This window comes from Castanea sativa, chromosome 7, assembly GCF_040712315.1.
Source record: "Castanea sativa cultivar Marrone di Chiusa Pesio chromosome 7, ASM4071231v1".
NCBI lineage: Eukaryota > Viridiplantae > Streptophyta > Magnoliopsida > Fagales > Fagaceae > Castanea > Castanea sativa.
Window position 1 is genome coordinate 28,397,674 of NC_134019.1, and position 23,465 is coordinate 28,421,138.

General features: G+C 39.0%; 1 protein-coding gene across 1 annotated transcript; it reads left to right on the forward strand.

Moving 5' to 3' along the window:
- The first annotated feature begins 5,287 nt into the window (after positions 1-5,287).
- On the forward strand, positions 5,288-7,532 carry LOC142644266 (uncharacterized). Its single transcript, XM_075818914.1, has 4 exons — positions 5,288-5,749; positions 5,843-6,034; positions 6,395-6,622; positions 7,191-7,532. The coding sequence occupies exons 1-4, from the start codon at positions 5,288-5,290 to the stop codon at positions 7,530-7,532; spliced, it is 1,224 nt and encodes a 407-aa protein (XP_075675029.1).
- Positions 7,533-23,465: the final 15,933 nt, after the last annotated feature.

Consider the following 23,465-nt stretch of genomic DNA (forward strand, 5'->3'; position numbering starts at 1 on the left):
GACAAATACGATCAAGTGACAATTTGGTGGACATATTCACCAAATCATTACCAATGACAACATTTAAGAAGATAGTGCATGGCATTGGCATGCGACAACTTAAAGATCTTCCACGTTCTCATGAGGGGGAGTAAAAGGCTTAACATAACATGTGCTGATTGTACTATTTTTCCTTCACTTAGGTTTTTTCCCACTAGGTTGTTCCTTAGCAAGGTTTTAACACGGCATATTCTTAATAAGTGGTCATCCAAGGGGGAGTGTTGTGAAATATCTCTTAGCATGTGTGAGAGACTGCGCCCCGCCTATTTTTAAGACGTTAGGTCAATCCCACTTGAATGGGTGGAGTCGTGTTATTATCTCTCAAAATGGAGGTTCGACTTATTATATTTTCCCCTTTAGATTTAGGGTTTTACAATGGAGTTGCTACTTATTAATTATTGAAATAAATAAGAAAACCAAAGTTGAAAAATTCCTTATTTCATTGATTTGCAAATGAATTTGCATTGATCATAAGAAATTACATGGCTTTGGTCCTAGATACAATCTAAGATAAAGTACATGGCTTTGTTTCCTAGTTACAATCTACAAATTGAAAATTACATAGATAAGCATTAGTCTATCAACCCTTGATCTAAGCTTGGAGGCTATGTTACAAGGTGGGAAGGTGTTAGGCACCCATATTTCTCGGTGAAACCGGTCTTCTAAACTATGATGGCCAACATTCATATCATATCATCCAATATGTTATCAATCAATTTGCATGTTCATTGCTTTGCTTGAATTTAATGTGTGAGCATGTGATAAATCCTAATTTAATTTATTAAACATTGCATTTGGATTGAAATATAAATTCTAATGAATGTGTGTGGATGATGATATCCTAAATTCAAGGATTTGAGAGAATTATGAAACAAATATTTTTTTTCATATTTTTTATGTGGATTTAAGATCAAAACTAGGGTTATGCATGAACATGTGATGAACAACCAAGAACATGCGAAGAACGCATATAAACATAAAGAAAATTCAAACATATTCAAGAGATTTAAAATAAACACTAGCATGCTCTAATCCTAATCATCATAATAATATAAATAATAAGTTAGGGAAAGTGATTATACATGTATGTAAGATCCATACGGTAGAGGAGGAGACTCTTGATAGAGGTCTTAAGGGTGGAGTAGAAAAGAAGAACTAGGAGAGGGAGAGTGAGTCTCACTCAATACCTTGAGTCTCAGGAAGACCAAGATATGACAAGACTACTTTACTTCACTAGAACTCAAGGGAGGAGAAGAGATAGGGTTTTTGTGTGTCCCTTGTAATGGAGGAGAGAGGGGTTTATATAATAGTGGTGGAGAAAAAATGAATGGAAGGTCATTTAATAAGGGTTGACAAAGGATTAAAGAGAATAGCGAACCTAGACCTTATTTCAGTATTTAGAGAAAGTTGGTGCATTAAATGTGGAGGCTGGTGCGAGTGATGAGCAAACAAAATAACCTAGAATTCGGTTTTTCCCATAGCTCTTGTAACAACTCGCAGAGCCAAATTCAAAAAAATCATATTTTACTCAATTTTGACCGGAATTGTCTCATTCTTGTGCTTAACTTAAAGCCCTAGATGTCTAGTTTCTAGAAAAATTAACCTCATTCATAGATTCAAAATATTCTGAGAGATATCAATGAAATGGTGAGTATATGTCATTTGTTAGAAAATAATTTCAGCATAATTAACATTAATAGGTCCAAAATTATTTTCCAATTATTAGTTCCAAATTTACCCTAATTAAAAAGATAATTGCACAAATTATTCATTGAATAATTAATGTTTGACTATCTAATTAATTAAGTGTGTGAAACCTTACCATAAAAATGTAGTTCTAGCCAATCAAATTATGACACGCTATTAATCTCAAATTGATTATAATTATAACCAATTGGAATAAATTGTTTATAATCACATATAGTCGAACTCAATTTATGATAGTGAATCTCAACCCTTAAAACTTGATTTAATGATAACTTTCAATTTAATGGTCCGATTAGGGCTTATGACCAATCAATTTGATCGTAACAATATCAAGATCATTTTGATGAAATGAAATTAAGGATCTAATGGTCACAATTAAGATGCCTATTTCCAAGGTGAAATTACCCTTTTACCCTCCATGTGAGGTTAAATACGGGTTGCAAAATGGGGTGTCAACAGCATGTAAGGCCACTCTACACTATTGGATTGTTGTAGCTTTATCTATTGGGAGCAAGTATCCTGGAATTGAAACTTACATATAGCATTATACTATCTAAACTTAACTTTTCTCTTGATGGTCATATCATCACCTCACCGTTTCAATAGCCAATTGAATAATGCTATTCATTTCTTCTTTGCACTTCTCCAAACTTTGAAGGCCCTATATGTGTGTGTGTTTGTGTGTGTTATTAGAAAGGTTTAAGGGGACTTTTGATAGATGAAAAAGCTTTAGTTGGCTTATTGTAGAATGTGGTTGGCCACTTAAATAATAAAGATTCACATATTATCTCGTCAAAATTTTTGTGTTCCTCTTTGTTCTTTCTTTTGATTTATAACAAAATCCTTGTTCATTTTGAAGGTAATTTAAAGCATTTTGTTTTTAAGAGCAGTAGCATACAGTATCTTCAAACTATTTTATTTCACCATCTCAAAAGCTAATTTATCTATTATACCATACCATTTTACAATGCACTCAACATCCTAACTTTTATTTTACAATACAACACATTAAAATAATATAAATTATACAATGAAATAATAACAAAGTATCTATCTCTCCTTTCTCTAATTTCTGTCACTGCCTTTCTATCACTCTCTCAACAACCAAACAACCCAATCACCACCATGCCACCACCACTGCCTACCAAAATCCCATTAGAACCAAAAACCCAAATTAAAAAAAAAAAAATACACAACAAACCCAAAGAAAAAACAACCCAATCACCACTGCCACCACAGCCCACCAAAATCCCACCGAAACCAAAAATCCAAATTAAAAAAAAAACCCAAAAAAAAAAACCCACCAGAAACCCAGCTGAAGGGGAATAAAAATGAACATGACGGATATACATGGATGATGGGTTCATATTTAACATAGCCAAGGAGGACAGATCCACAGTGGATGGAAAAGTATGATGCCGAGGTCATCCTTCCAGGTTTGGTTCCAAGAAACCCTAAATAGGATTTATGCAATATAATTAGGGCTGATGTGGCTTTACTTGATTTCCACGTAAGCGTGTATAAGAAGAATTCTTGCGTCACAGGTTTAGCCTTGATTAAAAGACTCCTATGAGGAAAAGAACTCTAGAAGGTATGCAAAAGGAAAGAGTTCCAATTCTAGAAGGAAAGGACTTCATGGTCAAGGCATGGATGCTAACCCTACACCACTATAAATACTCCAAAACCCTCCTAAATAAAGGTACGCATTATTGACTCAACTCTGGCACTTTAGGGTTGTGAAAAGTTCTAACTTGACCTTCGGAGGGTTTTTGGCCAGCACCACATCGGTGCTCTCAGTTAGGTCTTCGCTTTTCGTTTTGTAGGTATTGTTTCGATTTGAGAGTGCGTGCAGCTTATTGGTGATTTTTCGGCATCATTAGTTGGCGCCATCTGTGGGAAACATTATCACTGGAGAGTAATTAGCCTTTGCTATATCCCTGAGACAAAAAGTTGCATGGTACTCACTCGATCGATGGCAACAACCAACAATCAAGGCGATGAACCGCACGCCATAGCTTTGGAGAGGCAAGTCCAAATGCTTGCGGTGGCGGTTGAGCGCCTAACCAAGCAGAATCATGATCTAGAAGAGTAACTACGGCAAAGGAATGCACACCCAAGCGCACTAGAGGAAGACCGGGAAGGTGCAAGCGCGGATGGGAGGAACCCAGAAGGGCCTGAGGGTAGCAACGCTCTGAGTAGACCGGAGCGGCAGGACACTAATCGGCCATCCATCTCGGACACCCTAGCACTTCACATAGCACCTGAGATGCAGGAGATGAGGGAACGGATGGATGTGATGATGAACGCCCTCAGAGGTCGAATCTCCACCGACCTGGATGACCTAGTCCATAGAATTGATTCGCCTTTCACAGCGCTCGTAAGTTCATGCCCTCTTCCCCCAAAATTTCGCATGCCTCAGGTGGAGAATTACGATGGATCCAAGGACCCATTGGATCACTTGGAATCTTTCAAGACCCTAATGCATCTTCAGGGTGTACTAGATGAAATCATGTGTAGGGCTTTTTCCACCAGATTGAAAGGACCTGCGAGGGACTGGTACAGTAAGCTGACGCCTAATTCCATCGGCACTTTTAAGGAATTAGGCGCACAGTTCGTATCACACTTTATCGGAAGTCACCGGCATAAGAAGTCTACCGCGTGTTTGATGAACATTAGACAATGAGAAGACGAGACTCTAAGATCATACATAGCTCACTTTAACAAGGAAGCCCTCTCAATAGACGAGGCGGATGACAAGATACTTTTAGCAGCGTTCACAAACGGGCTGCGGAAGGGTAAGTTCCTATTTTCTTTGTATAAGAATGACTCAAAGACTATGTTCGAAGTGTTTTACAGGGCAACGAAGTACATGAACCCAGAGGATGCCTTGCTGGCCCGAGAGGAAAAGCCTAGAAAAAGGGAAAGGCAGGAAGATACACGATCGGATAAGGGACTAAAGATGGCTAGAACCGGAGAGCGACGGGAAGATCGACGACCCAAACCACCCGCGGGAAGATTCACGAACTTCACCCTTCTCACAGCCCCAATCGACCAAGTGTTAATGCAGATCAAAGATGAAGGAACCCTGACATTTCTTGGCAAGCTGAAGGGAGATCCGAACAAGAGTCCAAAAGACAGATACTGCCGTTTTCATGGCGATCATGGCCACGATACGACAGATTGCTATGACTTAAAATAGCAAATTGAAGCCCTCATTAGGCAAGAAAGGTTGCAGAGGTTTGTGAGGAAGGAGAGAACGGATCAACTCCAGGAACTAAATCCTCGATGGGAGAACGAGCATCCCAGACCACTTGTAGAAGGCATACGGATGATTGTAGGGGGCACTACTTCTGCAGGGTCGTCCAAAAAGGCCCAAAAAACCTATTTGTGGATGGTTCAAAGCGTCCAGCTGACAGGTTCCTCACCGAAAATGGCGCGACGTGATAACCCCAGCATCGGGTTTTCAGAAGAAGATGTGCAACGCCTTCACCACCCACATGACGATGCACTTGTCGTCAGTATATAGGCAGGGGACTACAACATGCATCGAGTTTTGGTGGATAACGGAAGCTTAGCGGATATCCTCTACTACCCCGTGTTCCAGCAAATGGGGATTGGTAGAGAACGACTAATCCCAACAAATGCACCACTTGTTGGCTTCGGAGGAACAAGGGTCTACCTTTTGGGCGTCGTCACGTTGCCTGTGACGGTCAGAGATTACCCTCAGCAAATAACCAAGGATGTAGCTTTTCTTGTGGTCGATTGCTCTTTTGCTTATAACGCCATCCTCGGACGGCCCACTCTCAATGCATGGAAGGCTATAACTTCGACCTACCACTTAATGGTCAAATTCCCTACCGAATACAGGGTTGGAGAGCTGCGCGAAAATCAGGTAGCTGCACGAGAATGCTACGTCGCCATGATGGAAATGGACGACCACCTGCAAGCAATGAACATCGAGGAACAGCGAACGGTAGCAGAACTGGCGGAAGAGTTAGAAGAGGTACACCTCGACGATTCTAGGCCCGAACGGACCACTAGAATTGGCACCTTGGCTAGCCAAATAGTCTGACAAGGGCTTATAGTATTCCTCAAGGAAAACCAAGATGTTTTTGCATGGAGTCACAAGGACATGCCAAGAATTAACCCGTCGGTCATGGTCCACAGGTTGAACGTATCACCTTCATTCTCCCCTGTCCGACAGAAGAAGCGAGTATTCGCCCTGGAACGAGATCGAGCCATAGCTGTGGAAATACAGAAGTTACAAGAAGCAGACTTCATACTCGAAGTATACTACCTGGATTGGTTGGCAAACGTAGTAATGGTCAAGAAGGCCAACGGGAAGTGGAGAATGTGTGTCGACTTCACGGATTTGAATAGGGCGTGCCCTAAAGATAGTTACCCACTCCCGCGTATTGACACCTTGGTGGATTCCACCGCAAGACATGAACTCTTGAGCTTCATGGATGCCTTCTCCGGCTACAACCAAATTAAATTGAATGAGGTTGATCAAGAAAAAACCTCGTTCGTAACAAGTCAGGGGCTTTTCTGCTACAAAGTAATGCCTTTCGGGCTTAAAAACGCCGGAGCCACGTATCAGAGATTGATGAACAAGATGTTCATGCACCAAATTGGCAAAAACGTGCAGGTTTACGTAGATGATATGTTGGTGAAAAGCATTCGAGAGTCAGATCACATGAGCGACCTCCAGGAGACTTTTAATACCCTACGATCGTACAAAATGAAGCTAAATCCGAGCAAGTGCGCGTTCGGGGTAACTGCAGGAAAATTCTTAGGATTTATGGTATCCCAGAGGGGCATTGAAGTTTACCCAGAGAAGGTAAAGGCGATTATGGAACTATCTCCTCCAAGGACGGTAAAGGAAGTACAAAGTTTGACCGGCAAGATAGCAGCCTTAAACAGATTCGTATCAAGAGCGACGGACAAATGCCTCCCTTTCTTCCGCACACTGAAAAGATCATTTGAATGGACAGACGAGTGCCAAAAGGCATTTGAAGAGTTAAAGGTGTATCTCTCTGCTCCGCCATTGCTCAGCCTATCTATGCCGGGGGAAGAATTATTCCTATACCTTGCCGTCTCCTCAACAGCGGTCAATGCAGCTCTTATTAAAGAAGAAGGTAAGGTACAAAGGCTCGTGTATTTTATAAGCCGGGCACTGAGAGGAGGAGCAGAAGAGAGGTACCCTCAGATGGAAAAACTCGCATTTGCACTAGTAACCGCAGCTCGAAAACTCAAACCATACTTTCAAGCGCATACCATAAATGTCCTGACAGATAAACCATTATGAAGAGCAATGAGTTGTCCCGAAGCTGCTATGGGCGATCGAGCTGAGTGAATTCGATATTCGATAACAACCACGGGTAGCCTTGAAAGGACAGATATTGGCAGACTTCATCACTGAATTCACTATCATAAAAGACCAGGGGGCAGAAGAGACGCCCATATGGAGAGTCCATATAGATGGATCTTCCAATAAACATGTTGGAGGTGTTAGAGTTGTACTCCACACCCCGGAGGGAGGTAAGATCGAATGCATAATCTGTCCGGACTTCTCTACTACCAATAACGAGGCAGAATATGAGGCCTTGGTAGCAGGACTGGACCTTGCAATAGCTATAGGAGCTAAGAATGTGGTCGTATACTCCGATTCTCAAATCATGACCAGCCAGGTTAATGGGAGCTATGACTGCAAAAATGAAAGGATGAAAAGGTATCTTGAGAAAGTGAAAGGTCGAGTGAATAACCTCCAAATCAAGATGGTTTAAATCCCAAGGGAGGAGAACCAAGAAGCCGACCGACTCGCAAAGGCAGCTTCAGCCGAACCTATGATCATCCCTAAACAGGTTTGTCCTTCGTCTAGCTCTCATCATTATTAGATGACATTAGCATGCAGGAGGTAAGCAATGAGTGTTGTTGGATGGCTCCAATAGCGGCGTATCTCAAGGAAGGCAAGCTACCTGACAACAAAGAGGACGCAAGGAAGTTGAAGGTTAAAGCTGCCTGGTTCATTTTGATTAAAGACGTCCTATACAAAAGAGGATTCTTCAGACCATACTTAAGATGCCTCGGCCACGAAGAAGCGGACTACATGATGAGGGAGGTCCATGAAGGTGTTTGTGGAAACCATTCTGGATCAAGGTCTTTGGTGCACAAGCTACTCCGAGCAGGATACTATTGGCCAACAATGCAGAAGGATGCCCACACATATGTCTGAGCTTACAACAAGTGCCAACGATTTGGAAATTTCATAAGGCAACCAACGGAAGAACTTACCCCTATGACGGCCCCATGGCCGTTTGCACAATGGGGATTAGACATCATGGGTCCGTTCCCGACAGCGGTGAGGCAGCTAAAGTTCTTAGTGGTTGGCATTGACTACTTCACCAAATGGGTGGAAGCAGAGGTTCTTGCCACTATCACGGAGAATAATATCCGTAGTTTTGTATGGAGAAGTATTATTTGCAGGTATGGAATTCCGAGGGTGCTGGTTTCGGACAACGGGAAACAATTTGACAACGACACATTCAGAGACTTTTGTTCCCAGCTTGGGATCAAGAATCACTACTCGTCACTCGCTCACCTACAGGCCAACGGACAGGTTGAAGTCACGAATTGGTCCATGCTTAAGATTATCAAGACCCGGCTCGAAGGGGCAAATGACATATGGCCGGACGAATTACCAAGTGTTTAATGGGCATACAGGACAACAGCGAGAACACCAACAAGGGAAACATCGTTTTGATTAGCATATGGTAGTGAGGTTGTCATATCGGCAGAGATAGGATTAAAAAGCTATTGTGTGGAGAACTACGACAAGAGTAAGAATGACAAAGCTTTGCGTTTATAGCTCGACCTGATGGACGAAGTCAGGGCCGCAGCTGAACAGAGATTAGCGCGATACCAGGACCTGATGGCGAAGCATTACAACTCCAAGGTCAGGCACAGGGACTTCCAGGTGGGAGATCTGGTCTTGAGAAAAGTACTCGGCGCTACAAAGGATGCCTCCTAAGGGAAATTAGGTCCTAACTGGGAAGGACCATACAGGATCATTTCATGGCATAGGAAGGGAACGTACTACTTAGAGACCCTAAACTGAAGAAAGCTGAGTCATCCATGGAACATGGAGCACCTGAAGAAGTACTACCTGTAAACAAAGGGCAAAGACGACAGCAACATTTACCTCCTCATTTCCAGTTTATTTTTAGATAGTCATAGTTTTTATTTCCTACGAGTACTTTTAAAGCCAAAAGGCGTTTTTTTCTTATTTTCTATGAACAATATAGTCTACCAGTCCATTATAATAAGAAGAGTTTATTCAGAGCATATGGAATATGTTTTGCTCAAAATCTACCAAGTCCACACAGTGGACGGATCATCCAAGAAGGATGAAAATTTATCAAGTCCACATAGTGGACGGATCATTCAAGAAGGATAAAAAATATATCAAGTCCACATAATGGACGAATCATTCAAGAAGGATGAAAAATATATATAGTCCACACAGTGGATGGATCATCCAAAAAGGATGAAAATTTATCAAGTCCACACAGTGGACGGATCATCTAAGAAGGATGAAAATTTATCAAGTCCACGTAGTGGACGGATCATTCAAGAAGGATGAAAAATTATCAAGTCCACATAGTGGACGGATCATTCAAGAAGAATGAAAAATATATATCAAGTCCACATAATGGACGAATCATTCAAGAAGGATGAAAAATATATAAAGTCCACACAGTAGACGGATCATCCAAGAAGGATGAAAATTTATTAAGTCCATATAGTGGACGAATTATTCAAGCAGGATGAAAAATATATAAAGTCCGCACAGTGGACGGATTATCCAAAAGGATGAAAATTTACCAAGTTCATAGAGTGGACGGATCATCCTATTAATGGTGAAATTTATCAGGTCCGCAAACTGGACGGGTCCTATCGAGGTCGAAGTTTATTGTCCATAAAGTGGACGGGTTGTCCAACAAGGGTGAAGTTTATGAATCCCACAAAGTGGACGGCCCTGAATGAATGAAACTCAGTATTTCCACAAACCATGAGAACAATATTTGCTGAAACTACATATAGAACAGATAAAAATCATAACAACCTACAAAGGAAGTGCTTCAAAAATTTGGTCAGAATACAGTGCTAGACCAACAAAAAACAACGGATTAAAATTTTTTTCCCATACATTAAAAAAAAGGGGGGGGGGTTACATGTTACTCTTGAACTACGACGGTATCCTCCTTGTCATCGAGACCTTGGTCAGATGATTGATGGACATTTTCTACGACGGACCCCTTCTCAACCTTCTGGGCCTCAATGTCACTTTATTCACCGCCAAAAAGCTCGGCTGTATCTTCAGTGTCGGCAGGACGGGCTAGAGTCTGACCTCCCGTATCGACCGTAATATGTGCGACGCTCAGATCGGGATATGAGGCCTTGACTTGACGGAGGCAGTCATCGAATCCTTCATTAAAAGAGGTGCCCAATTCAGACAGAAGAGCGTCAGAATCCCAATATTCTCCAATAGCCTCCTCCTTGGCCTGATTGATGCTTTCTTCTTTTGCCTTCAAGGTTTCCCTCAACAACTCTACCGCTTTTTCTAGGTTTTCGCGAGTCTGCTTAGACAATTTCAACTTTTGTTCATGACGAAGCTTCCATAGCTTCAACTCGTCAAGCTCCTCCGCCGTCGCCTTGGACTTTGCACGGACGCACTCCAACGCATTCTCTTGTGCTAGACAATGGTCCATTAGTCCTTTTGCCAAAACAACCCCCTACAGTATTAAGGGTAAGGACCAATGTCAAAACATGACGGTACCAACATTAAAAAAAAAATATATATATATATAATAATGACGGTGCCAACCTGAGTAAGACTATATAAAGCCGTCTCCCCCATGGCTTCCATCGCATGATTACCAAGATCCTCGTAATCATCATCCGTGATGATGGAAGTCACTTGGTTAAGGGCATATTGCGAGTCCTCCCGCAACAAGACAAGTGGTTTTTCTTTGGCAAGATCTGGATTGGTCATTAAACCTTTTCCTTTGCCTAAACCCAACTTTGGTGGCAATTTTAACCCGTCAGATCCTTGGACGGCGGCCAACCCCGTCACCATTTTCTGCTTCTTTGAGTGATGGTCAGCATTCTTTGACGGCTGCCTCTTAGAAGACGGATGGAATGAACCCGTCTTAGGTGGGGGGTTTCCTTCTTGTTTCTTCTTAAGGGCAACTTGCTGCTTAATAAGTGCCCTTCTCCTAGCAGCATCCATTTCTGCAAGAAAGTGGACGGGTATTAACTAAAGGCAAACTATTTCCTCGAATTCATGCTTAGAATTAGAAGAAAAAAGTGGACGAACTAAAATAAAAACGGACGGGTCGCAAGGAACATACGACGACGAATCTGATTGTCGTATTGACGGGCAGTGTTGGAGGGCTTAGGACCATCGTAGTATCGATGCAGAGTATCCAACGTGACCAGCTTAACCCACGTTCTCTCTGACAACTGGGTGGTCTGGAAGATTCTCTCTAAGAAGCCAAATTGCTCTGTACTAATTGGTGGACGGTCCCAGGCTACAAGAAAGGCGATGGTTAGGACATTTGCAAAGCATTAGTAAATGAAAAATAGACGCACGCGTACCGGACGGAGGCATTATGCCCCAGATCTTGTCCACAGGCACATATTCCTGGTCATCGGGATGACACACCCAATTGTCCCCTTAAAGAAAGAAATATCGACTCTTCCAGTTCCGATTGGAATTCGGTGTCTCGCATATCAAACAGAGCACTGGACTCCTCGGCATAAAACTATACATACCCCTTGATTGGGTAATCTCAGACACATGGTAACAATTGAAGAACTCTTCCACTGTTAACCGTCTCACACCATCAGACATCACGCCGTAGAGGACTTCCACACTTAGAAAAACCCTCCAGGCATTTGGTGAAATTTGGCTGACGACCAAACTCAGGTATTGAAGGAGACGACGGTACAAAGCACTTAACGGGAATCCCAGGCCCGCTTTGAGCATCTGCTCGTATACACCGACGTCTTCAAGACCCTGGTAATAGCACTTCTCGGACTTAAAAGGTAGACGGATAGGGATGCTATCGGGTATCTGATACTTCTGCCTAAGAGTATCGAAGTGCCATTGCTTGATGATAGAGATAAAATCTTTCATCGTCCACAATGGAAGCATGACGAATTCCTTGAAATTGTCAGGGCTTGTGACAAACTGGATTGGTGGATCTATACCGTCTAAGTCATCGTTTGAACCATACTCTGACCCGTCCTCATGTTGCCCTTCATCTTCCACATTGGAAGGAGAGCTAGTTGATGGTTCTCTCTCCTCGCTAGAGGTGTCTTGGTCTGCTTGACCTGACAAGAACACCTCTTTGTAGCCCGCTCCCTCGCGGACATAAGACTGACCACTTGACACCTCACTAGACATCTAACACCTATATATGACGATTAAAGGAAACCTAAGACTCTAGATCTATGCTAATGACGGACCAACATGTGAAATAAAGAACAGAAATTAATAAGCAAAGGAGGTACTTACAGGTGGACGATACGAAAAGGAGACGGATGAGCTGAAAGGGCAACGAATCTCAACTTCTCGAGGCAACGGATCACACAAAGTGGATGGTTGCGCTCTGATTAGTAGAAAAATTTTCCAAAGTATAAAAATGAAAGGGATGGGTAGTATATATAGAGGGAAAGGCACGGTAAACGAAGGGGCGCATCGATTCCAACAAACCACCAGTGGTGTAACACCACGTGTCCCTAGTACATTTATGACTGTTCCAACGTGTCCATCAAAACAATCCTATCAAGGGTCAAAACTAACCGTCATTCCATCAGACTGCATAGGAAAGTTGGTGGCCTCATGGAATGATATAGGGCAACTGAAGGGGAATAAAAATGAACATGATGAATATACATGGATGACGGGTTCATATTTAACATAGCCAAGGAGGACGGATCTATAGTGGACGGACGAGTATGATGCCGTGGTCATCCTTCCAGGTTTGGTTCCAAGAAACCCTAAATGAGATTTACGCTATATAATTAGGGCTGATGTGGCCTTTACTTGATCTCCATGTGAGCGTGTATAAAAAGAATTCTTGCGTCACACGTTTAGCCATGATCAAAGGACTCTTATGAGGAAAAGAACTCTAGAAGGTATGTAAAAAAGGAAAGAGTTCCAATTATAAAAGGAAATGACTTCATGGTCAAGGCATGGATGCTAACCCTACACCACTATAAATACTCCAAAACCCTCCTAAATAAAAGTACACATTATTGACTCAACTCTGACACTTTAGGGTTGTGAAAAATTCTAACTTAACCTTCGAAGAGTTTTTGGCCTGCACCACACCGGTGCTTTCTGTTAGGTCTTCACTTTTCGTTTTGTAGGTGTTGTTTCGATTTGAGAGTGCGTGCAGCTTATTGGTAATTTTTCGGCATCAACACCAGCAAATCCATAGCAAAAACAATCCAATCACCACCACTGCCCACTAAAATCCCACCAGAACCAAAAACTCAAGTTTAAAGAAAAACCAAAACCCACCAAAAACTCAGTAAACCCATAGCAAAAACAACCTAATCACCACCACGTTACCACCATTGCCCACCACGTCAACCCAAACCAACTAATCCAAATCCAACCTAAACCCCATCAGAATCCAAACCAACCCATCTGAACCCAAAAGACAAAAATCCATAGCAAAAATTCAAACAACCCCATCGGAATCCGAATCCAACCCAAACCCGATCGAAACCCACCCATCTCTGCCTCGGCCTACCTGATCTTGCCATGCTGTGACCACGTTAGTCTCCATCATCGCACACTGATCTCAACATCACGACCCACATGCCTTACGATGAACTCCATGGAAAACGGCCCAACCCAACTCCGGTGGCAAAGCTTTAAACGAAAGAAGGAGATAAATGTGAGAAAGGGAGCGAGGACAAAAGGAGAGAGAATCAAAGAAAAGATGACAAAGATAGAGAGTGGGAGACGTAGAGCTAAGTGGGAGAAAGAGAAAAAATTAATTTTATAGTATACATTAAGTTATAGTAGCATTATAAAAGTAAGACAATACTGTAGCAAGATTGTAAAAAATTTTACAATTAGAAGTTCGAGTAATGAATTTTTTTGTGCTTTAATGCTAAAATATAGCATACTATGAGTTCTACCAGCCCAGATACTAATGCTCTTATACTGCAATATTTTCTAGTTTCTTCTTCTCTTTCTTTAGCTTTCATTATTATTTTTTCATCGGAAGGACATAGGCCCACGCAATGCATGTTAAAGTTATACCCATACCCGACCCGAATAAATGGATATTTACCCAAATCCAACCCGATTCATCTTTACCCATGACGTATCGAGTAATATCTGAATATTTCAGGTAGAGTCGGGTTGGGCATTCATTACCCATTGGATTTGGCCATCCCTACCCACCGTTAACATTATTTTTTTAATTTCCAATAACCACTTACCATATCAGCAGTTTATAAAAAGTTTGTATCTCTAGCATTAATCCTTTTTCATTTATCAATACAATTCACTATATTAGTAGTTTGTAAAAAAATTTGTAAATTTTTTTGTATCTCTAGCATTACTCAATCAAGTAAATGAAATGTGTCACAAATATGGCTAAAAATTGTAGATAAATGGAGGATTTAATACAATAAATGGTGGTTAAATACATGAATTGTACCGCATACAAAACATACGCAGCAGAAAAATAACGAATTTGCTTTATTCGCAATAGATAACACGCGCTATGTAAATTTCAGAATTCAAGATTAAGAGAGCGTACCTTGGAGCGGTGAATTTCAAAACAAAGATCAGAGACACTTGGAAACACTTTTAATCTTCACTCCAATTCCACTAACGCCCAAGAAGTGGGATCTCTCAATCAGTTTCCAAGGGAGAAGAATTGAGTGACTAACACTCTCACATACACTCACAATTATGCCTTTTTTTTAAAATTCTGTATGTTTCTCACTTTATATCTAACTGATTATCTAATTGGGCTAGCCTTTTGGGCCTTTTCCAATTGGGCTTTAAGTGTGTGGTTTGGAGTAGAACCAAAATGGACCAATAGGACACTAGCTCCAATGGGCCTTGGGCATTCCTGTCAACTCTTGACAAGTCCAAAGTTACCATTAACTATACTTAATATCACTATATAAATATAGTTGCACTCTAGGCCTTATTTATAAATTATATCCCAAGACTTTATTGTACTTGCAATCCATTCATAAAAAATTGGTAGTAATAAAAAGTCATAAATGTAGTCTGTCACTTTGTAAATTACTACATCTTAATTCCTTGAGTACCCAGTTTAATCCTTTAATGTTATTCATCATATATTTATGAAATCCAATTCCATAAATATATACTTTAGTAACTCCATACTAAAGTGGTTAGGCCTAACACTCTGAATAACCAAACCCATTAAACTTATCTCAAGGGAATATTTTATATTTCCATTAAGAGACTATGAATTCCATCTTGAGAATGTATGTTCCATCAACACTAAATGTTGCTGCTCAACATACTGAAATTTTGATTGTGACTTTAGATTTCAGTCCTAATATATCAAAACAACCTACACTTCATGATCAAGTCCATTATCCTCTCAGGATTAAGAGTTTATGTAAATAGAAATCGTGAGTTTATTATTCATTTGACAGTCATTAGGAGAATAATAAATTTCATAGCGGTCCAGTTCAATATGTCTTAACTCTTAAAATATTTCAACATACCGACTAGAAATCTCCATTTCCATGATCAAGACAAATCATCTTAGTGGATATGTTATAGTCTTCGCAGATGAAATACCCAATTTCATCACCGACTACGAACTATAATTCTGAGTTTACAAAGAACTTGTGATTTATATTTTCTGTGATTAAAACACATAAATCACATACTATGCATCTCATGGACTATATGATAATGTCCAATATTCATGTTACCATTACTTTAAATAATAATAAAAATAACTTTATTAATCACAACATAATATCATACATAGCATCATGCAATAGGATTTAAGGGCACATATCCTAACAATAAAATCTTCAAAAAAAAAAAAAAAAATCTAGTGATTCAAGTGATAGCAAATGATGCCACTCTTTGTGTTGCTTGTTCTTTGTCACTAGTGGCTTGCTTCATGTGTGAGTGTGTTTGTTTTCAAATACAAAAAAAAAAATTGGATTAAACTAAATTACGCTTGGATTAGCAAGCATTCTTTGTGCTATCCTATAACTTTTGAGTGAACTTTGTTACGTGACTTTGTGATAAAATCTAAAAGAACTAATAGATGCAAATTTAGTATATGATACCAAAATACCATGATTCCTATAGGAATGCAAATAAGTGACCTGGCTGATTAGATCGCTAATCCATTGAATCAATACCTAAACCTATCCAATTATTTAATTGGACCACTAATACAATTAAATCAGTAAAACCCAATAAAACACAACTGGTTTTTGGCAATCAAGACAAGTCATTTTCATCATACTAGTTTTGTAATTTTGAACAAAATTACCTTTACAGGTCCATTGCAATATTATGCTATTATTTCTACATGAGGAACGCAATGAAAATAGAGGATTTTATAATGAAGTTGATGTTGGACTGTTCAATGAAGATTATATCATAATCTATGCGAGCATCTAGTGAATTATGCAATATACATGGAATGTGATGTTATATCATAATCTATGCGAGCATCTAGTGAATTATGCAATATACATGGAATGTGATGTTGGAGTTTGAGATATGTTTTTGTTTCTTTAATTTTATGTAATGTACTTAATCATATTTTATTTAGTAAAGATACAGCTACAATTTCATGGCATCCTTTTATTTTATCTTTTCCGGTGTTTTTTTTTGAAAGTTTTATGATGATCGAGAGAGACTTAAAACAATTACAAAGAAATTCATTCATAGACTCATTGAGTTATAAAATCAAAATTTTTTATTGGTTACTTAATACACTCATCCAATAGATTTTGAACCCACAATCTCATCCTTTTGCAAATAAACTATAAAATGAATGCCCTTATGAGAGAGAGAGAGAGAGAGAGAGAGAGAGAGAGAGAGAGAGAGAGTAATGAATAATAAAGTCATCAAGCTAGAATAAAGTTTTGTGAATATACTTGAGAAATTGCCTCTAAACACACAACCTAATGCAAGGGCGGCGCCAAGGGTTAATCAGGGTGGTCACATGACCATCTTATTTTTTTTTAATATGCCTTAAAATTTTTTGAGTTTTAAATTAATATAGGTCTTTTGACTACCCTAGAAAAAAACTTGACCACCTTAAAAAAACATGAACACTCTTAATAACAATTGAGTCCATTAAAAATAAAATTCAACCTCTCCAAAATTTTGGTCCATTGAATGTTGAACTAAAAAATTGCAAGAAATGCTATGTTTACAACATTTTCATAACAAATTCTAAGTAGCAAATTGTTACTGCTGAACTGAAAATTAATTTCAATGGTAAATTTAAATTAGAACCAATAAAAACTTACAACCTAGGCTTTGTTGTAAAAGTGTTGCAAAAATGTTGTGGACGTAGTACTTTTCAAAACTTGTCCAAACAAAAAAATTAGTCTAAAAACCAAAATCAAACGTTTATTTGTGATTTTTTAAATTGTGTTTTCAAATGGCATATTTCAAATAACTAGCCTGTTAGTGCTTGCTTTAGTCTTTAGCTGAATTTGTTGGATTTATGTTGTTAGGGACATTATTGATGTAATTGGCTAATCCTTTGACAAAAAATACTTTACTAGTAATTGGGTAGATCTAGGATGGTTTAAGACTTCAAGAAATATGATGTTCAAGTCAAGTGTTAAAGCCATGCAAGTCTGTTCAAGAAACAAGTGAAAAGTATTGTTCATTAAAGCTCGACCAATGTCTCAACAGAAGCCTATCTATCGAGGTTTAATGTTGAAACTCGACAGCATCTCGACAGAAGCTGTATCTGTCGAGAATTACAAAATCAAATTTTTCAGATTTGATTACATGCATATCCAAGTGTATTTGTGTAGGGTTTCTTTTCTCACAACCCTAGACATATATAAGGATTATTTTAAGGGTTGTCTTAGTGTTACAAAATGTATTGTTGTATCCCTACATGCATATTGTGACTGGAGACAGAAATTGCCCTAGTTCATTATTCTCTCGGTAGAAGCTTTTGCGTCTTTGCGCCAAGGGTTTTGTGATCAAGGAGCTTCTTGATCTTCATGTTGATGAACTGAAGAACTTTGTAGCCAACATCTTACTCAAGATTGGTGCGTTAGTCACGTACTAGGATCCTTGTATTATTGGTTAGTCATGTATTGGGATTCATGTATTGAAAAGAGAGATTGCCGCTACAATACAAGTCCAATTGGGTATTGTGGTAAGGGTTCAACTGTAGGTTGGTATTAGGTACTGGGATTCCATTTACTTGTAATTGCTTGTTTTGATAATAGTGGATTCTCGGGAGTGGTGACATTAAATTCACCCGGTGGACTTTTTGTCTTGGTCGTTTTCCCCATTCATAAACAAATCATTTGTGTCAAATTTATTTTCCGCTGCATTTAACTTAGTTGGTGATTTGTTTATGCTACCGCGCTATTACATGTTAAATTGACTTAATTAATTAACTTGGATAATTAATTAATTAATTTGCCAAAGGAGTCAATACATTTTTGGTCTATCAAGTGGTATCAGAGCGGGCACATTCTAATTAGGTTTAATATTTGCTATATGATCTATTGACCCTTGTTGTCATGACTACAAACGGCATAAAAAGATCTTTTATTTCAAATACATCTTGATTTTCTAATCTTTATTTGATTAAGTGTTTCAAAAAATGTAAGTCTCAAAGTTATTTGAAAGCTATCTTGATGATTGTTGAAAAAGGTCTTAGTATGACAAGGAAGAAACTAGACTGCCTTAAAATGAAAATGTGCAAAGTAGTACGTCTGAGAAGGGTGAAAATTAAAGATTTTGTATATAAATGGCAGATGAGAGAGAAAACCATTCCTATTGATTTGTCAAGCAAGCATGAAGTGTGCTTTATGATGAAGCCTACATTTAAGGTAAGGGACACATGTTTGTGGTACCTTGACAGTGGGTGCTCAAGACACATGATTGGAGGCCGTTCTCTCTTCAAGGTTTTTGAGTCTAAGAAAGGTGGAAATGTCACTTTCGATGATGGGAGCAAATCACAAATAAAAGGGAAAGGAACCATCTCTCTACCTGAACTGCCAAACATTACAAATATGTTGTATGTAGAAGGTCTGAGAGTGAACTTGTTGAGCATAAGTCATATATATGATCAAGACATCATGTAGTTGTTCTTAAAAGGGAAATGCCTTGTGTTGAATGAGTTTGGGAAGAAACTCAAAAGCGGAGTTTGCACCCTGGATAACTGCTATGGATTGGTACTTGATGCTGATATTGTATGCAATAGTATTCGTTTGCCAAATGAAGACCTATGACACCAAAAGATGGGACATGCTAGCTACAAACATTTGTCAATTGTATCCAAGCATAAATCAGTGATGGGAATACCAGAGCTCAGCAGGGTTAGCAATGTTGTGTGTGGACCGTGTCAGCTTGGGAAACAGACAAAAGCAAAACATCCAGACACTCAAACATCAGCTACATCTAGAACTTTGGAGCTACTAGGGTCTAACTAGAATCGAATCTCTTGGAGGAAAGAGATACATCATGGTTGTATTAGATGATTTAACCAGGTATACTTGGATCATTCTTCTAAAATCCAAGTCAGATGCTCTGAGCACATTGAAGCTTTATGTACAAGATTGCAAAATGAGAAGAATATAAAGATTGATCGAATTCGTAGTGATCATGGTAAAGAATTCAAGAATTCATATATGGAATCTTTTTGCACTAGATTTGGTATATCTTAAGAATTCTCTACTCCTATTACTCCTTAGCAAAATAGTGTAGTAGAAAGAAAGAACAGAGTCATACAAGAGATGGTTAAAGCCATATTACACAATAAAGATGCGGCTAGAAATCTATGGGGAGAAGTAGTTAATACCGCATGTCATACGGTTAACAGGGTATATTTCAGACCCCAGCATAAAGAAAACTCCCTATGAATTATGGAAGGGAAGAAAGCCGATTGTGAAGTATTTCAGAATTTTTGGAAGTACTTGTTTCATTATCAAGGATAGAGAGAATGTGGAAAAGTTTGATTCCCGAAGTGATGAAGGAATATATTTGGGATACTCCTCCATAAGCAAAGCTTATTGGGTGTATAACAAAAGAACCAAGAAGGTGATGGAAACTATAAATGTTGTTATTGATGAAGTTTCAAACTCTGGTTCTGAGAAAAGCAATGAGGAAACACCTAAGGAAATTCTTCCTTCAGAGCCTAAGGCTGTTCAAGAAGAAGTTAATCAAGAGCCTACTTTTCCAAGTACTCCAAGGGCTATAGAAGTCTTAGCAAATATTCCTACATCACCGGAGTCTGAATCTCATGAAAAGAAAGGACCTTCCTCAAAAATCAAACTGAATTACCCTCTTAAAGTTATTGTGGGAAATATGAATGAACTTATACTAAGAAAGCATATAGTTGATAAATGTGTTGCTAACTTTGTATCTTATTCTTGCTACTTGTCGCAGGTTGAACCCACCAAGGTTGAGGATGCTCTCTAGGATGAAAGCTGGGTTGAGGCCATGCATGATGAATTGCTCCAGTTTCAAAGGAATGATGTCTGGACCCTAGTACCTAAACTAGAAGGAGAGCACATCATTGACACAAAGTGGATATTCCGCATTAAAACTGATGAGGAGGGAAATGTGATCCGTAACAAGGCTCGTTTGGTGGCCCAAGGATACTCTTAAGTGGGAGGAGTAGATTTTGATGAATCATTTGCTCCTGTAGCTCGCATGAAATCCATTAGGGTTCTCCTAGCCCTGGTTTGTTACTTGAAGTTCAAGCTTTACCAAATGAATGTGAAGACTGCATTCTTGAATGGATTTCTTAAAGAATATGTCTATGTTGGTCAGCCAAAAGGATTCATTGATCCACACTTTTCGAATCATGTGTTGTACCTCAAGAAGGCTCTCTATGGATTAAAGAAAGCACCCTGAGCTTAGTATGATCGGCTTACAGAATACTTGGTCTCACATGGCTTCACGAGAGGAGAAGCAGATCAAACTCTTTTTATCAAAAAGGAGAATGGCGAGTTGATAGTAGCTCAAGTCTATGTTGATGACATCATCTTAGGGTCTACAAAGGATGAACTTGCTCAAAAATTTTCAAAGCTTATGCAAGCCGAGTTTGAGATGAGCATGATTGGAGAGTTGAATCAATTCCTTGGATTGTAGATTCGCCAGCAAGAGTCAAGTATATTCATATCTCAATCTAAATATGCTAAAATTTTTTTGAAAAAGTTTGGATTGGAATCTGCTAGTTCTGTTAGAACCCCCATGAGCCTAAATGTTAAACTCATTGTTGATTTGTTAGGCAAAAGTGTTGATTCTTCTTTATATAGAAGCATGATAGGTAGTCTCCTTTACCTTACTGCAAGTAGACCTGACATTAGTTACAGTGTATGAGTTTGTGCTAGATATCAGGCTAGCCCCAAAGAGTTTCATATGATTGCTCTAAAAAGAATCATAAAATATGTCAAATCCACAGCTGATTTCGGAGTGTGGTATAGTAAGCACACCAATGATGTCTTAGCTGGGTATTCTGATGCAAATTGGGCTGGGAATGCTGATGATAGAAAAAGTACTTCAAGGGATTGTTTTTATGTGGGTAATAATTTTGTCTCCTGGATGAGTAAGAAGCAGAATTCCATCTCATTATCCACCGCTAAAGCTGAATACATTGCTGCTGGTAGCTGTTGTACCCAACTTCTATGGATGCAAAAACTCTTCTTTGATTATGGTATTCTTCAAGAACATCTTACCATTTATTGTGACAATACTAGTGCCATTAACATCTCTAAAAATCCTGTTCAACACTCTCGAACAAAACATATAGAGATACGACACCACTTCATTCGGGAGCTTGTCGAAGATGGCACACTCACTCTTAAGTTTATTCATACTGATGATTAGAAGGCCGACTTTTTCACCAAACCTCTTGATAGCAAACGGTTTGAATTCTCACACCAAAACATTGGTGTAATTTCCATGGAGTGATCTCTCCTTCTTCTCTTTCTTTCTCATGCATTTGCATCTAGTTTTATGCTTTATTTTTTTTTAACATGTTTTTGTTTGTTTGTTTTCAGTTTTGCTTTATTTGTTTTTCATAAAAATAAAAAAAAATTGAAAAATCACAAAAATACAAAAATATTGTGTGTTTGTGTATATTGGTACCTGTGTACCTTGGATGGCCATTGAAACAAAGTTTTCTAAATTTTGTATCTCTTGTAGCTTAGATGAGCACTCTAATGCACAACTAAGCAAGTGAACTTTGTGGCTCATGTTTGTGATGAGTACGATTAAGTTTGTCTCTTTTACACTTAATACTCATATCACTCTTTTTTACAGAAAATCCTAAGAGAAAGGCATAAATAACCATTTCACCTCTAAAGCCCGCCAATCATGTATAACATCTGTGTGCTTCGGCATAGCAAAATTGTGATATTTCGGCTTACATAATTGGGTATTTATTCTCTCTCTATACATGCCCATGCATGATATGTTCAAAAAGAAAATATGCAAAGAAAAATAAAAGCAAAAAGAATCAAAATGCTTTTAAATATGGTTCCAAGCGTGTTTCTAGGTGATGTGGGAGTTATAGGATGCATTTCGAAGGTAATAGCCCCCATCAAGCTGTTATGATTGTGTGTGAGTGTATTTGATTCTCTAAATATCTCAAATTATCATAATATGAGACACTTATGCACTCTTGCTATGGTTTTCACACACAACACGCAAGTATTCTTTGTTATTTTTGATACATGTGCAGGTACAAATGTACACTGTGATTTGGTCATCACAAGGAATACATGTGTTAATATACATGTGTTACTAAACTGTCTTAACTTGTGTTTTGAAATATAAAATTTGTTAGACTTGTTTAGTGTGTGTGTGTGTTTTGGATCTTGAATGCTTTGCATATATGTTGAGAGATGTTTTGAGAGCTTAATATGTTGATTGGATCTATGTTTGAGTAGCTTGCTTGTTGCATTCATCTCTTTGTGTTTTTCCTCCTTGGAAAACTCTTTTTCTTCAAGCTTGACAGCTTCTTTACAAATCCTCGACAGATTCTCTTCTATCTAGCCCCTCCTTCTTCTTGTCTCGACAGATCTTATCGCAATCTCGATCCATCAAGGATTCTGTGTTTCTTCTCGATAGATTCTCGACAGTTTCTTCAATCCATTGAGAAGCCTTTTGTCTGGCCGATAGATTCTCGACAACTTCGCGATCCATCAAAGCATTTTTGCCGTTGACAGATTCTTCATAGCACCTTAACAGATTACATTTGTCGAGATTTAGTGCTCGACTAATCTCAACAGATACTTCGATCCATTGAGATGCGTTTTCTTTTATATATCTGAGGCGCGAATTAGGTTTTTTTTTTTTTTTCCTTCTCTCTCTTGACAAAAAATATTTTCTCTCGCCCCGAACACTTTTCCCTCACTCAAATCCTTCAACCCTTCATCTTTTCGGTCTATATCAAGTT

Bases quoted from the DNA above. Each gene is read 5' to 3' on its own strand.
- LOC142644266 (XM_075818914.1), top strand. From the start codon at position 5,288: ATGCATCGAGTTTTGGTGGATAACGGAAGCTTAGCGGATATCCTCTAC. The intron at 6,035-6,394 runs GTATACTACCTG...AAAAACGTGCAG, and splicing joins AAGCAGACTTCATACTCGAA to GTTTACGTAGATGATATGTT. The intron at 6,623-7,190 runs GTAAAGGAAGTA...ATAAAAGACCAG, and splicing joins AACTATCTCCTCCAAGGACG to GGGGCAGAAGAGACGCCCAT.